We start from the raw sequence: 16,508 nt of genomic DNA, 5'->3' as shown, positions 1-16,508 counted from the left end.
GCGGGTTCGATCCTCGTGTGGAGCATATTTCTTGCTGAAATATTGTGGGATATGCTCTGGGGTTGGCCATGTTGCTCCCTCCTTCAGGTCTCCCTCACAAGAGCATAGGTGATTTGGTAAGGCTTGAGGTGATGTGAAAAGAGATTTTCCAGCGTTGCGGGTTCGATTCGTGTGGAGCATATTTCTTGCTGAAATATTGTGGGGTATGCTCTGGGGGTTGGCCATGTTGCTCCCTCCTTCAGGTCCCTGCGACTTGTGTACATCCTTCGATTTAACCTTCGCATGAGCATCTGAATCATGTGGAATGGGAACCCCTTCGGGATCAACCCATTTAGATAATCGAAAATCGATGTTTGGCTTCATTGACTTGTTTTTGTTTTGTTTTGTTTTTTAAAAATATTTCTTTTTTTTTCTACAATTTTGAAAAGTACCAAAACATCCCGGTTCAATTTCTATATATGTAAAAAGAAATTGTTTTTTGTCAATATATTTGACTCTTTGTGATTTTCGGTTCTTTGTATTATCCAATTTTAGTTTTAGTCTGTTATCTTTATTTTTTCATCAATTTTATCTATTTTTATACTCGACGCTGATATGACTATGACATTTATAATGCCACGCCAGCATTTCTAATCAAAAAACACTAAAAACTAAAAGTTAAAGAACTAAAATTGATAGTATACAATATTATAGATGACAAAAACCATAAAGTGACAAAACACAAAACAAAAAATACAATTTTCTCATCATTTAAACTACAAAAAAAAAAACTTTCAAAATATCAAATATTGTATAAATACGTGCATATACCCAATGACCGACCCAGAATTTATAAACTACTCGGGCTAAAATTTTAGCCTCTAGAATTATTTAACCTTTTAAATCAAATCACTCGGGCTACTATCAAATTAATTCAAAAATTTTCAAAATTAATATATATATAATTTTAAATTTTTTCGGGCCACCAGGGCTAAGCTCGAGTACAACTACTCTTGGGTCCGCCCTTGCATATACGGAGACACTTATACATTATATACTAGGCATCACCCAATAATTAGAACTCATGTTAAATATACACTCTATAGAAATAAAATAATCGAAAGGAGCAATTTATAAATATTCAGAGAGACCATTCAATTGAAATAATCGAGTTTATTATGTATCTTTAATAATGGCTTAGGAGTCAATTTAATTAATGAAGGGTCAAGAAAGAGGATTTTGATAACCCGGCAAAAGAAATTGATTTGCCGCTTTCTTGTCCCCCTCGAACGATCTGTCCCCTCCTCTCATATTCCTATATATTCATATTCTTCGAATAAAAATTACCCAACTTTTCTTCTCTATTTCCCTTTTTGCCCTCCACCAGATTCCTTTTGTCTCCCCCCACTTTTACTGCCCCTCATTTTCCCTTTCTACCCATATTAATCGTGTGCAAATTACATGTAAATACCCATTTTTTCACCTATATTTCACATCATTCTGTTCCCTAAAAGTTCTTGCCCATGGGTGCAAGCCACATAGATATATTATTTTGATATATGTGAATTTTTTTTTTAGAAAATTACTTTGTTTAGACAGATATGTGTAGCTTTGTCGTTAAAAAGTGGTCATATTAAGAGACTAAGACATTTTAGTCACAAATTTATAAATTGACTTTTTGTTTTTGGGGTGAACTCAAAACTGAACCTCGTTTTTGTCACAAATTTATAAATTAATTTAGTTAATGATTTACATGAATTAATTGTTCCAAGGGGAAATTTGGTTCATAATGATCTCTCTCCAAGCATGCTATTGCAGTACAATGATGATGTATTATTACAATTGATCAATTTTTAAATACTCGCGGAATGATGGTTTATTATTGCACTTTCTACTTTTTAGTGCCACGTTAATATTTATTGCTACATTTACAATAAATACTTTGAAACAAAATTTCATGTCCACTTCACTATATATCATTATTACGTGCACTTTTTCGTGTTTTTTGACCATATAATATTAAATATTGGTAATCTATATTTAATACATTCTCATATCTGAAAATAACATAAATGTAACAAATTTTAATAATAATTTCTAAAAAAGGAAAACATGTTGTTGCCCCCCAACCTCAGTCCCAAAATAGGGAAAAGTTTGAAAATGATCAACACTCGTGATTTATTTTTTGTACTGTGAAATTGGAAAATGACATGAATTGCAATGAGTGTTATATATATATATATATATATATATATATATATATATGAGTTTTTTTTATGATACCCAACATTATATTCCCACTTCATGCCCATCATGTATAATAGATGAGTTGACCGGTACAATAGATGAGTTGACTTGTACATAGTAGACATAAAGTGGACATATAGTGTTGGGCACCATAAAAGAAATATATATATATATATATATATATATAAATAAAATACAATATAATATATAACATAGGGGGTTGTTTTCAATCATACACCATCAAATATAGCAAGATCCCTTCGAATCTTTGACAAACAAAACTTTTGATTGTTCTTTACCCAAATATCCAAGCACAAAATATCTATACTGCTTGGGTGATTTTATGCTACATCGAGTAAAGCATTCTTTAATTTTTTTGAGATGTTCGTGCGAACATCTCCCTAAATGATAAAAAATATCATGCTAAATGACAAAAAAAGTATAAACGGGGTCCACATGATTTTTTTTAGCAAGATGCTTATGCGAACATCTTAATAAAAAACACAAAAAGAGTGTATCTCACTCGGTGTAGCATAGAATCACCCATATTTCTTTATATTTATTTACTTATTTTTACCTTGCTTTCCATTTGACAAGGTAAATTATTTTCTAAAAGAAAAAGAAAAAAGTGATAGTGCTTGGTACTATTTTCTTTCATAACCAGGTCAGAACACACCCACGGTTCATTACATAGGAATATATCGCACTACAAATAAATTTATGTTGTAGTTGTACAATAGTTATAACATACACACACGTATATATATATATATATATATATATTTGAGCACAACTATTTCGTTAACGTACAAGATTAGTGTAGCAAGAAATATTAAATAAAAAGTAATGAAGGATCTCGTATCTCAGTGTACTATGTGAGATCCATCCTAAAATATGGAATTCTGTGACCTCAAAGGTGAGAATAAAAATTTGAATAGAAATCGAGTGTAGTAAGTGTACGATTTCAAGATTTTTTTTATCACTACATAAGAGGGGGCGGTGGGAGTTTATTCTCATAATGTTAACAATATATATATATATATATATATATATATATATATATATATATATATATATATATATATATATATTTATATTATATATAAAATATAATTATTAAAATAGAAATATTCTAATTAACAAACTTTCAATTAATTGGTGAAACTTGATTTGAAATTATCATTATTTTCTAGCTTAATTTTCAATGAAACCAAAATTATTGGACAAAATAGTCATTTTATGCGGTTTTCTCTTTTTTAGCCATTAAAAGCTCTCTTTGTGCCCTTTGATATTATTTTATTTATAAAAATGACACTCACTTTATAAGATATATATATATATATTTGTGAATATTTGTTTAAAAAAACGTTATATTTTTATTATTTTTTTATTTTACAATTTATTATTTATTTTCTTTGTTAAAAAAACAAATATATGAACATGCAACGTGTCCAATGAAATACTAGTAAAATATAAAAGTTGAGCCCGGAATACACCAACTTTTTTTTTTTTTTTTTCTGAAATATCCCTTATAATTCATATATGTAAATTTGAGTTTATTTGTATATAATTTTTCATATTTTTCTCAACTAACAATTATAAATATAATAAATAATTTTTTAAATATATTTATAAGTAAATATTTTATTTATGCATATTTTTATATTTTTTTCTTCTAACCATTATAGATATAAACAAAATAATAAATTTAAATAGTATTGAAGAAATAACATTTATACATAATATAAAATATATTATATGATTTTATACACACGCAACACATGTGCGATTATGCTAGTATATAATTAGAATTCCCTACACATTTATCTTGAAATTGTTGGATTTTTAAAAGTTTTAGTTAAAGTTAATAATGTTTGGAGCTTGTACACAAAATGAAGGGCGTATTGGTCATTTGAGAATCTGGCAGAAAGTTTTTAAAAGAGAGGGCAGTAAAACTGTCTGCGAAGACACCATTAATCACCCTGCAACAACGACAGGTAATTATTTCTCCCTGACCACCTTCAACGGCCACGATCCACTTGCTCCGATCTCTCCCAGCCGTCGATGATTCGTTTACTCTTTTCTAAAAAATATTACCCAAAAGATACACGAAATCCCCTTTTTGCCCCCACCCTGTCGGATTTGTAATATTTTTTTTACTCGTGCAGCGCTTCGATTTTATCGGCAAAGTAATACAATACAACACACATTATTCCTCTCTCTAGCTTCCTCTCGGATGGAGGGTACTTGAAAAAATCAATCCTCTCTGCTTTGCGTTTCCTGCTTTTCTATACAGTTCGCCCAAGCTCTGAATCCGGGTATTCTTTAAGCTCCTGCTGTTACTGCTCGATTCGTATATAATTTTCAGGTACAAGTGGAATTTTGGGATTTCTTTGACCGGAAATGCCTTTTTTCTTTTCTTCTAAAAGTTTGTTGTTTTTTTGGCTTGGTGGTAGCGAAATTGAGCTGAAATCTTTAGTGGGTTTGTAACATTAGTGGTTTTTTCACTGTATGGTTATGTGGTGAGTATCATGGATCTTTTGCTTCTTTATGAGCAGTGATTGAGGCTTGGAAAAGAAATATGCTGGGTTATGGGGCCTATGGCTATGGGGGTTGCGGGGAAGTTGTCAAAAATGTCTTTTTTCGTTTGATTTCACGCCCCCCCCTTTTTTTTTGCGGCCGTAATCGGTGTTCATAGGCATGTTTGTGGAGGTGAAAAACTTTTCTCTGGTGGTGATTTGATGGTTTGGTTTTTAATGTTTTATGAGAAATGGAGTATGTGTTTTGAGTAATCTGAAATTTGCTTATCTGATGGTGGGTTGATACATGATTTTATTATAGTTTTGCATTTATCCTTCATTTTAGGGTTGCAGATCTCATGATAGCCCTATCCGTTTTGTGTGAATATTTCAATAGTCGTACCTGGTAAAAAAAGATTCTCGCGACAAAGTTTTCTTTTCTAGAGTTACTCTTATATTTGGGAAAGTTAATTAATGTTATTGTACCATGAATTTATATGATGCTTAAATCAGTTTAAGATAACTATCAGTTTTCTCGATGTATCTCATTTCAATCAACAGACAATGTATTTTCCTCTGCTGTTTGCAGATTTATAGCATATTGTATTGAACTTGATGTCTCCACCACTTTTGGGTATTGAGGGGAAAAGTCAAGGTAATGTTTCTTTGATGGCATCTTCAGCATCTACAGACTGTATCTCCCAGAATGAGTTGGGGTTGAAAGAACGCAATTACATGGGCCTGTCTGATTGTTCTTCAGTGGATAGCTCTGCATTCTCAAGCATTCCTGAAGAAAACAAGAGCAAGTTGAATCTGAAAGCCACGGAATTGAGGCTTGGCCTTCCTGGATGCCAATCGCCAGAGAGAGATTCAGGTTTTAACCTGTTGAGCTCCGGGAATCTTGATGAGAAGCAGCTGTTTCCTCTGGCTCCATTAAAGGAAGGAATCTGTTCGGGGTCGCAAAAGACAGTCATTTCCGGAAACAAAAGAGGATTCTCAGATACTGTAGATGGATTTAATGAAGGAAATTGGATGTTGAATGGGTCGGTACCTGATCCTGAACAAGCAAACTTGGCTGGTAATGCTGGGATAAATGTTATGCTATCCAACAGGTCACCTGGGACTCAGTCATCCGTTAAGACAGAGGTACCTGCCAAAAAGTCACAGGAATGCAATAACAAGATGAATGGATCTAACGTCAATACCGTACCTGCTGCTAAGTGCGTGTTTCAGCTTGAAAAGATAAATGGCAAAAGATGAGTATTGTGATCAAGTTAGTATTCTGGGACTTACGACTATTGCATTGTTCATTGTTTTGCAGGGCACAAGTTGTCGGTTGGCCTCCTATCAGATCTTACAGAAAGAATCTGGCCTCAAACACAAAGAACAATGATGAAGTTGATGGTAAACCTGGTCCTGGTGCTCTTTTTGTGAAAGTTAGCATGGATGGTGCCCCGTATCTGAGGAAGGTGGATCTGAGAATGTACTCCACATATGCTAAACTTTCTACTGCACTTGAGAAAATGTTCAGTTGTTTTACCTTAGGTAAGCTTTTCTTCAATCCCGATTCTATCTTCAGCATGTGGAAGATTATGTGATAGTGTTCTGGCTTCAGGACAATGTGGACCTCAGGGAGCCCCAAACAAGGAAATATTGAGTGAGAACAAGATGAAGGATCTTTTGCATGGACCGGATTATGTGCTGACTTATGAGGACAAGGATGGTGATTGGATGCTTGTTGGAGATGTCCCTTGGAAGTAATTTTTCTACTGCTCCTTTTAGTCTATGATTATTGCTGCCATTTATCCTATATAGCTTCACGAAAACAATTAATGAAAGATATACTCAAAGTTGTCTAGTTTTGAGAAGGAGTGTGATTAGATGAGCCTGCATGCATAATATGAATATATTTGTTTGTACTGTCAATGTGATGTATGTGCCACAGTTGGAGGTCTAATTAGTAGCAAAGTAAAATAAGAAATCCATTTTTCGCTGGTTATCGCGCCGCCAGCCCTAAAAGTATAAAACCTCTCGATTTAATTTGTTTGTTTGGCAATGTCAGTCAAGGTCGGAATTCATCATCTTTTCATTCTCGAGTTTCCCGCATCTTCTTAATTTGGTTTATGATCCGGTTTTCAACTTACGCATTTCCTTGCAAGCACTTATTTAGAATTAATTTCTGAATTACTTCATAAGAAAATAGATTACTGAGTGAGTTTAGTACACACAGGTGGTAAATGTCAGTAATTTCTTGTCTTTGTTACATACGCCTTTTAACTATTTATTTTTCAAACTGGTATAGTTTGTCACAACTGGATGGGTGACGCTAACTGCATTGTCTCTATCAACTTTCACGAGTTCAAGAATATGCTACTCAGAATTGTGTGAAACTGAGCTAATGGAACATGACGAATTGGTTATTATTAATATTATTATATGTATCTTCCATAAGTTTTCATGTGACTGAGAAGTGGTTCTGTTCTAGGATGTTCATTGACTCATGCAGGAGGCTCAAAATTATGAAAGGCTCTGATGCTATTGGATTAGGTAAGCCATTTTATTATGACTTCCATTTTGTTTATGCCCATATATGAGCTGTTATGCAGCACGGGCTTCTTAATTTTTTAAAACGAATAGTATGTGTGATCAGACGCTCTTTGGTGAGCCTCAGGGTTATCTAAGTTAACTTGTTAAATCTGGTCTTTTTAAATTCACGTGAACATTTCGAAACTATAGATGGTTTAAAACCCAATATTCTACCCTATCATCATCTTCATTTCATATATGCATTGGTGATATTTAATTGCCAAGTCGCCTGAGGATGAGTTACTGGAATGCAGAACACAAACTGGGATACTTGAGATATCAACATTGGATACTTGAGAAACTTACTCCTACAAAAGTAAATAAGAAAAAAGAAACATGGAACGAATGAATAATCCAAGAACAAGGCCGCATGAACTTGAATCTTTTTGTTGCTGTTTGACATTTTGAAGTTGCTTATAATATCTTTGTTTGTTTACAGCTCCCAGGGCCGCTGAAAAATCTAAGAACCGAAACTAAGTTTCCGGTCTGGGAGTTTGCTCTGTGGTCAGCATGGTGAATAGTGGAATGATTCAGAGTCTAAATGAAAACTGAAAAAACGAAATGAGGGAACGAAAGATTTGTCAAAATGTGGTGTGATTCAGTCGTAAATTATGTTCTAGATGTCTTCTTGTTTGCTTATCCGTTTCTTGAGTGCATTTTCTGTTTTGTTGAAACAACTGGTTTTGAGATTCTTAGTTGGCCATATAGTTATACTGAAATATTATGTAATTGTGTTGTCTAATGCGTGTGATTTAATTAGATATATTTTGTGACACTCTTAGAGCTGACTGCTATGCCATTTTCCATGTGTTTTCTTTTCTGTTTTGGGAATATTCTCGATTTCACTGATAATTTACGGCGTATGTTTCGCAAAAAAACCTTCCAATATGGTGCACTATTGGGGGCTTCGGTTATCAAGCAAGCTACCTGGTTTCTTCATAATTATCATGCCTGAAGCATTTCTTTCCAATAATTGGGTAAAACATGCATGTGAAATCGATTACTGGACAATTTTGTACATGAATCTTGAGCTGCTCAAATAAGGATTCCTAGGCCTTGTGAAATTATTATTGAAACCCAATTTTTTTTTCCCGATTTTTTCTTCAAAAATTCAATATTCAAGAACTTGCTTTTCGTATTTATTTCTCACAGAGCTCAGATTCTGGACAGGAATGACGTGATATTAATTCTTTCTTCACGTTGCATTGATTCTCTTCAACTACTACTATTTAATAACCTACTCCAAGTTTCCTCGCAAGCTTGGTTGGCTGATAAATGATAACCTCCAAATAAATGACACAATTTTTAATTTCATAAAGAAAAATTGAATTGGGTCGTTACATAACTTTCAGAAATATTAAAAGAAAGAGAAAATTATGGTCAATAGATCCGATATGTGTTTTGTTTTTAAAAATAGTCCGCAGAAGAGGGCCTTTATAAACTTCGCCAAAGAAATGAACTATCGTCGACCAAAATTTTGAAATGTCTGAAAATTATTAAATAAAAAACATAAGAACTCTGTAAAATAGTTTCACCAGTTAATTTTGTGAGATTGATCTTTTATTTAACCAAAGTCATAAAAAAATATTTCTATTTTATGTCGAGTATTACATTTTTTTTTTTTTACATATAGGTGTGGTCGACCAAATCGCAATCTAACCAACCCTTTAATTTTCTGATATTACACACACACACATATGATATGCTCTGTTTTTAAAAATAATCACATGAGAGGGCTTTTCATAAACTTTAATCCAATCGGCATAACCCATCGGTGACCAACATTTTGACATGTTCGAAAATTATTAAATACAAAAACTTCCGTGAGACGGTCGCATGGATTAATTTTGCAAAAACTCCTGGAAAATATGTATATATAAAGAATCATGCACACACACACAATGAATAGTGAAATTCATAATTCTCAGAAAATATTTCATGTTCTTGTGTTGAGAAGCCAATTTACGCGTCCCTCTGAGCGCCCCAATTTATGTAGGTCTACATCTCTATTAATGTCCGATCTCTGGTAGGGAATTGAAATTCGATCGAGACTTGATACTGTTAGCACATGCACATGGGGGCGACTCATCTATCTCCTCACCTAACTGTGCCATCCAGCACTCATTTTATAGCACAAATATCATTCTTTCACCTATGGTTGAACTATTCCATGGATTTTTTTATGCATGCACTCATGATCAGAAAGTCGTCGAATGGGACGAAATCCTCTGCTACGTTTTGTATATCATTGCTGCATGTTGCACATAAGCATACACGTTCATTTATATATACAAGATCTTAAAATGTTACACAAAGTAGAGCAATATATATATGTAGGTCTTAAAAAAAAATTCAAATGTTGATTTGGAGCTTTGTAAAAAAAAAAAAAAAAAGACCATAGCCTACCTTGAACTAACTTTACAAAACATCATCATTCCAGGTTTGGGCAAAGGAAATAATTAGGTCACAAAAAGAAAGATGCAATGTGCCATTAGTTTCTGGACTTTAGATAGACAACACACCTCTCGAGTTAACTATCACCATCTCTTTTATTATTCATCCTGCCTTTTTCATTTATATTAATATGTCCACCGAATTATGTTGTCGTTTGATTTTTGTTTTTATTTATCCTTTTATGGTTTAATTAAATTAACCTTTGATTAAGACCATGGACCCCCTATATATAATGATGATTTGCGTGCGTGGTTTTTTTTTTGAGAGAAAAAACGTTCATCTATTAATTAAGGCCACGGACCCGTGTTTTGATTATTCGAATTATAATTTTTCCCATATTCGAATACAATTAGATCGTTTTATACTTAAATAGAAGTTGACATTATGTGTTGATTTTCCGATGACTAAAATTTCACCGTATCATAGAAGAATAAACATTATATATGTAGCATATATAGAAAAATTCGATTTTGAGTGTGTATTTTATTTTCCGGGTGTATAATAGTTATTTATTCTGCCCATTGTGAATTGTTTTTAGAAATATTTTTTCTTTTTTGCTCTATATTATATGAAAGTAGTTTTGTGAATCAACATATATCTTAATTGTTTTGTTTTACGCTTGTGCTATATCATTCACGAGTCACAACACATGACTGGAGAAAATATGCAAGTTGATGCCATTTGAATTTAATTTTGGATCGGAGCAAAATAAAAAGGCGAAATGATAATCATAATTGACCAACATTTTTAAAATTTATTAAATGGGAAAAAAAATCATTAACTCAGTGATTCAATAATATAAGGTTCAATCTTTAAATTATGAAGATGCTTCTTGTTCTTGATGAGGATTACATTTATAGATATAAAAATGGCACTCATTTTGTTGCCTAATTATGGAGTTGGTTGGTGAGAATTTCAAGCATTAAAGAGGCAGATGATTGGCCCTTTTCCCATTTTTTTTAAAAATAAAAAATAATTTGTTATTGGAATTAAAAAAATTTAAAAAATGTACTTATTTATTGGTGAGTGTCCACATCACATGCCCAATTTATGTGTCTAGATCAAGTGCACTTTGGGATGTTTCTGGTGAAATTAAAATACACTAATTGCTTCATCTTTGCATTAATCACGACAAAATTTAATATTATTTAGGAACTCAGAAGGAAAATGGGGTCTGTCCTACTCGTGTCACTTCAATCTTTACTATACGATGGCTATTCTGTGCGGGTATTACATGCTCGTATGGTTGATTTTCGTAGATAATTATTTTTGGAGATAATTAATTTTTATACAACTAAAAATTATATTAAAAATACCTTTCAAAAAATTATATTAAAAATATTTGTATTTATTTAGCAATAAGATCAAACATGTGTTCACTTTGTTTTATGAGACAGGGTAATTAGTACTATCATTTAAAGTTAGTTTGCATTGTGAGTTGAGGAATGTGGTAATTTGAAAAGGGTCATATCAAAGAGAATAGATAAATTTTTTAATATACTAACGTCTCGATGTATGCATTACATGTTTATCTTTATGCATATATATTTTTTAGTGAGGGGAATGTTGTGATAGATATTTGTTTTAGCTAGTAATCATGGATTTGTGTTTTTTGGACTAATTGATTCGGAACGTTTAGTGAGTTGATATCTTTTTTTTTCTGGTAAATAATTGGATTAACATGTTGACAAACTCTTTAATCAGATAGTTTTTTTTTTTGGCCTTTTTTGGATTTTGGATTATCTTCTGCATGAAACATAGGTATATTTGTGGAAATCCGAAGTTAGTTTCACTACCCACACCAAAAAAAATTATATAAACTCAATTAGAGGATTCAATAAGTTAATATGGTCTCTATTTGTTATATAACAAGGAAAATAATCAAAATATATATCCATGTCCGGGCAGCTCCATGTGTTTATGGTCAAAACAAATTGAATGGCAACATGGCGAGACAAAAGCTTTGATATTTTATTGATCATAATCATACATTTGAGCCTCACACTCTATTTGTAGTATTTAATAATGCAGTCTTATATTAAATTAAAACATTAAAATAGAACAACAACAGGCACAGAAGACCTATGGAGCATATGAAGGGGTGGTTTCATTGTAATAACAAATCTGCTGTTGTATGTTCTTCAATGAATTGTATGTTTATCCTCGATTGTCGAAAGTTCATTTGACATCAAAAATCCAAATTTGGAACCGAATCTCATGTTGGAGACCTAATTACAATTTACAACCAGCTCTCCCGCCCCTAACTAACATAAGAAATCATACTCGATGAATGTAAAGATTACATGCAAGTTATTGAACTGAAATGCCATTAATCATTGTACCACTCGCCACCCACTACTGATAAAAATCACAATATATCATTCAAATAATTTGTTAATTTTTTTATTACCCCCAATTATAAACAATCAGGCAGTGATTCTTTGTTCAAAATCTTGGAATTTGCAAAATAATCATATAACGGTGCTTATAGTACAAACCCTTTTCATATCTTACGGTCTACTCATTTTTGTGAGTCTTTTTGGACCGTTATAATTGGTTATAGTTTTTGATAAAATGAAAATCACTTAATTTTATAATTCTGATGAGAATCAAGGTCACGTATATCCAATTACCAAAAATAGCAAGTAATGCAATTCTTGAGAACAAGATTTGAGATTGCTTCCATTAAAAGAGAATCAACGCGTGATATTGAAATATTTTATTATTTAAAAGACCGAAGTTGTACAGTTCCAACTCGAGCTTGCTCGAATAAAGATGAATAAATAAAATGATATAGAGTCTGGATGCTATAATATTCATATTGGAAAAACAATTCACACGCCATTCTATGTTGTTATGCGACATAAAAGATTTAACTTAAAACATTATAACAGTTATAATTTTTGTTAAAACGAATAGCAGTTCTCAAGATACAATGCATTTTTTTTTAAAAAAAAAACATAGAAAAAAACCCTAGAGTATACTTGGCAAGTTACATCAAAATCAATTTAGATTTCCAAAGAAAATTTGTGAAATCTGAATCACCCGTGGGCTCTGCCGTCTATTTATTTACGATGCAGAGGAACTCATATATGTGAAATGGGTAAAAAAGCAACAAGAAAATCAATTTGGGCTGAGAAAAAGATCCCATAAACATTTCCAAAATGAAGCAAAAAGTGTAAAGATACCCAAATTTAAGGCAAAAGTAGACTTCAGTGCTCTGCCTATTTATTTATCTATCTGTGTGCATATCTCTTTGCAGATGATTCAGGTTACTCCACCCCCTTTGACTTTACCTTCTTTACTGAATTAAATAAATAACCCCATTATTATTAATTAATATTATTATTATTATACGAAAAGTACAAATAAATAAGTATCAAACGAAGCAATAATAAAAGGTCTTGATAAAATTTTAACCATATTAGGCGCGAACTAATTAATAAGATAAAAGGAAAAAAAATATTAGTCAACGATTGATATCAAGGTAAGTAATATTACCAGAAATGCAACATTTAAGCGTCCTCAGAAAACACTAAATCCCGTAAATAACCAGTCATCGTTATCCTTCATAATACCTTCTAATCTAATGCAAAATGATTCTTTTTTTTAGCATTGTAATAATGTAGAACTGAGGTTCAAATATGATCCATTTAGTAGAGTTTATGGTACATGGAGTCACGTTCTCCTATGTTTTTAATAGGAATTGATCATGTTGTATTAAAACATAAAAATAGAATGTTATGTCGAAGGTGACATACACTAACACGATATATTGGGGATTAAATTATACCAACAAATTTTAAATTTTTTTAAAAAATAAAATAAAAGCAAACGAAGGGAGAAATCATAAAGATGAGGGGGGTTGTTCTTTTTTAATCATTGTTTTGTCCTATTGGCCAATTATCACTTACATGTTTCTTTCCTATAGCTACTGTTAACGTCTACTCCTCCTTGTCTTCTCCAAAAATACCAAAATCCCATTTTGCACAACAGAAACCACCATTTCAGCTATATAGATATCTCTCCTCCCCTTTCCTCCCATCATCTTCATTATCATTAAAATCCGCCATAAAGAAACTCCCAAAACCTCAATCTACTTTCTTGAATCAGACATAAACAATCATTTGTATCGCAGAAAGCAAAAAGATCAAGAAAACTTAAGGAGATATATTGTTCATTTGTCTCGCAGAAGAAGATGGTTTTGGGATGGCGAAGAGCATTCTGCACATCAACTTCGAAGGATCAGAAGCAGGATTCCACGATTATCGGAGATGCATCAGACCCTGTTCCGAGTCCCAGACTCCGCTCCAGATTCGGTGGTTTCTTCTCCAATCCCTCAACTCCTCGCCTGGAGACTCAGCCGGTTTCAGGCCCCAGCCTCCGCTGCAGAACCACCGTTATGCCGCCGGAGGAGGGGACGCACGCAGTCGCGGTTCCGACTAACTCATCAGCTCCACAAAGTGTGAAACTCCATTGCAAGACTGGAAACAGTCCAAGATTCTTCAATCGATCCACCCCTTCTTCCCCCCGCTCCCCATCCACCTTTTCTTTACTCAAATCAAGCCTGCGCCTTGCAAAGGTATGTGTGGGAAATGTGATTGATTGAAAGTTTGCTGCTTTTACTTTTGAACAGTAGGATTTGGTTATTGTTTTTTGATTGATTAACTTACTTACGTTGTCCATCATTTGGTAATGATTAGCAGAGTAGGTGCGGATTATGCTTGCAAGGTGTGAAGACGGGAGGGGGAACGCCGGCCATTTTCACGGCGGAGTGCGGCCATAGCTTCCATTTCCCCTGCATTTCTTCGTACCTGAAGAAACAGGGCTCCTCCCTCGCCTGCCCCGTCTGCAATTCTGCATGGAAGGAAATGCATCTTTTGAACTCGGAAAGTTTCAAGAAATTCTATCAAGAAGATCGAGTGAGGAGAGAATCGGAAGCTAAAGAATCCAGCAATCCGAAGAGCAGCGAGAGGAGATGCACGTTGAAGGTCTATAATGATGACGAGCCACTTTCATCACGCACTTCCTGCGCGCGGTTCAATCCGATACCTGAATCAGATGAAACCGAAGAAGAAAGCGATGAATTCACCGGGTTTTATGGTTCCAAGAACATGAAGATTTGGAATGACATGGGAAGGAGCTGTGTGGAGATTTCTTTCTCGCCGGAGGTGGCTGTGGTATCGGTCGGGAAAACCAGCGAAACTCACGCTTTGAGTTTGAAAATTAAAGCACCGGCGGCGCCTGTCCGGAGCACTCCCGTTGATTTGGTGACGGTGCTTAATGTCAGCAGAAGCGTAACAGGCGAGAAGCTTCATCTGATGAAGAGGGCCATGAGACTGGTGGTCTCCTCCCTCTACGCGGCCGACAGATTGTCCATCGTGGCATTCTCCACCACTTCGAAGCGGCTGCTTCCGCTGCGCAGAATGTCCACCGCAGGCAAGAAATCTGCGCGCATGATCATCGACGCAGTCGGATCACTGGATTGCGCGGCCTCCAGCCCGACGGACTCCCTCAAAAAGGCCGCCAAAGTCATCGAGGACCGCCGCGAGAAAAACCCCTCCGTCACCATCCTCCTCTTCACCGACGGCCACCGCAATGACCCTGTTTCCTCTTCCTCACGACTCTCACACACGAAAATCCCTATCCATTCATTCAACCTCAGCGCGTGCGTCCAATCGCCGCCCGACTCCTTCGCGAAATACATAAACAGTATACTTTCCATCTCTATACAAGAGCTCGAAATCCAGCTCGTGCAGACACCTGGTTCACCTCCGTATGATATCCCGGCGGCTTATTCATACACCGGCAGACCAGCATTAATCGGATCCGGGTCGATCGGTTTCCGGGTCGGGGATTTCCATTCGGAAGAAGAGAAAGAAGTGCTGGTAGAATTGAAGGTCCCATCGTTGGCTCCCCGGACCCACCGCTTCTTGTCCGTTCGATGCTCGTACAAAGACCCGTCAACCCTACAACGAATACACGACAAGGAAACTTTTCTCCCACTTCCACGCCCACGCGCCTCCACTCGCGAGACCAAGCGACTGAAATGCCTCTTCCTCGCCACACGCGCCGTCGCCGAGAGCAGGAGAATGGTCGAGAGGAAAGACATAGTCGGAGCGCAGCACATGATAGCCTCGGCGACGGCTCTGGTCGCACATTCCGGCGAGGAATTCGTACGGCTGTTGGAATCGGAGCTGAGTGAACTGAATCAAACGCAGCAGCGGAGGAAGAACAGCCACGAAAGAGAAGCCGGAATGGAGCCGATCACGCCGACGTCGGCTTGGAGAACGGCGGAACGGCTGGCTAAAGTAGCCATCATGAAGAAATCATTGAACAGAGTCAGCGATTTGCATGGCTTCGAGGATGCTAGATTTTAATTTTCTGTGTTTTCTTGAATGTATAAAATAAAATAAAAAATAATATATTATTATTATTATTAGTATTATTATTATTATTATTATTATTATTATTGAAATTGAGATTGAACGTGGGGCTCGTAGAATGAAAATTACATTGAAAAGTTTTTAAATATTTGGATGGAAACCCCATATACTATGATTGATTTTGCCCGCGAATTTGTGATAAGATTGGTAGGGTTAATTGGTCCCTTGATTTATTTTATCTTTATTTTACAGGTTTTTCTTTTCCAAAAAAAATATTTGTACTTTTTTTAATTATTTATTATTGAGATTGGATTATAATTTGATTTGATTTGATCAT

At 34.6% G+C, this 16,508-nt stretch overlaps 2 protein-coding genes across 3 annotated transcripts; both read left to right on the top strand.

Annotated features, from left to right (window-relative positions):
• Nucleotides 1-4,404: 4,404 nt before the first annotated feature.
• LOC140860234 (auxin-responsive protein IAA9) lies at nt 4,405-8,106 on the top strand. 2 transcript variants are annotated; one of them, XM_073263141.1, is made up of 6 exons: nt 4,405-4,594; nt 5,335-5,965; nt 6,067-6,290; nt 6,361-6,502; nt 7,231-7,292; nt 7,771-8,106. In XM_073263141.1, exons 2-6 carry the CDS (start codon nt 5,361-5,363, stop codon nt 7,806-7,808), a joined length of 1,071 nt encoding a protein of 356 aa, XP_073119242.1. In that variant the 5' UTR covers nt 4,405-4,594; nt 5,335-5,360; the 3' UTR covers nt 7,809-8,106. The 2 variants fall into 2 exon arrangements, with proteins under 2 accessions (XP_073119242.1, XP_073119243.1); XM_073263142.1 differs by having other exon boundaries at nt 4,407-4,544.
• A 5,596-nt stretch (nt 8,107-13,702) lies between these two features.
• Nucleotides 13,703-16,274, top strand: LOC140864840 (probable E3 ubiquitin-protein ligase EDA40). Its single transcript, XM_073269222.1, has 2 exons — nt 13,703-14,367; nt 14,492-16,274. Exons 1-2 carry the CDS (start codon nt 13,984-13,986, stop codon nt 16,163-16,165), a joined length of 2,058 nt encoding a protein of 685 aa, XP_073125323.1. The 5' UTR covers nt 13,703-13,983; the 3' UTR covers nt 16,166-16,274.
• Nucleotides 16,275-16,508: the final 234 nt, after the last annotated feature.

The sequence above is a fragment of the Henckelia pumila genome, chromosome 4 (assembly GCF_033568475.1).
Source record: "Henckelia pumila isolate YLH828 chromosome 4, ASM3356847v2, whole genome shotgun sequence".
Taxonomy (NCBI): domain Eukaryota; kingdom Viridiplantae; phylum Streptophyta; class Magnoliopsida; order Lamiales; family Gesneriaceae; genus Henckelia; species Henckelia pumila.
Note: the sequence above shows the minus strand (reverse complement) of the source record. Positions and strands in the feature narration are given on the sequence as shown.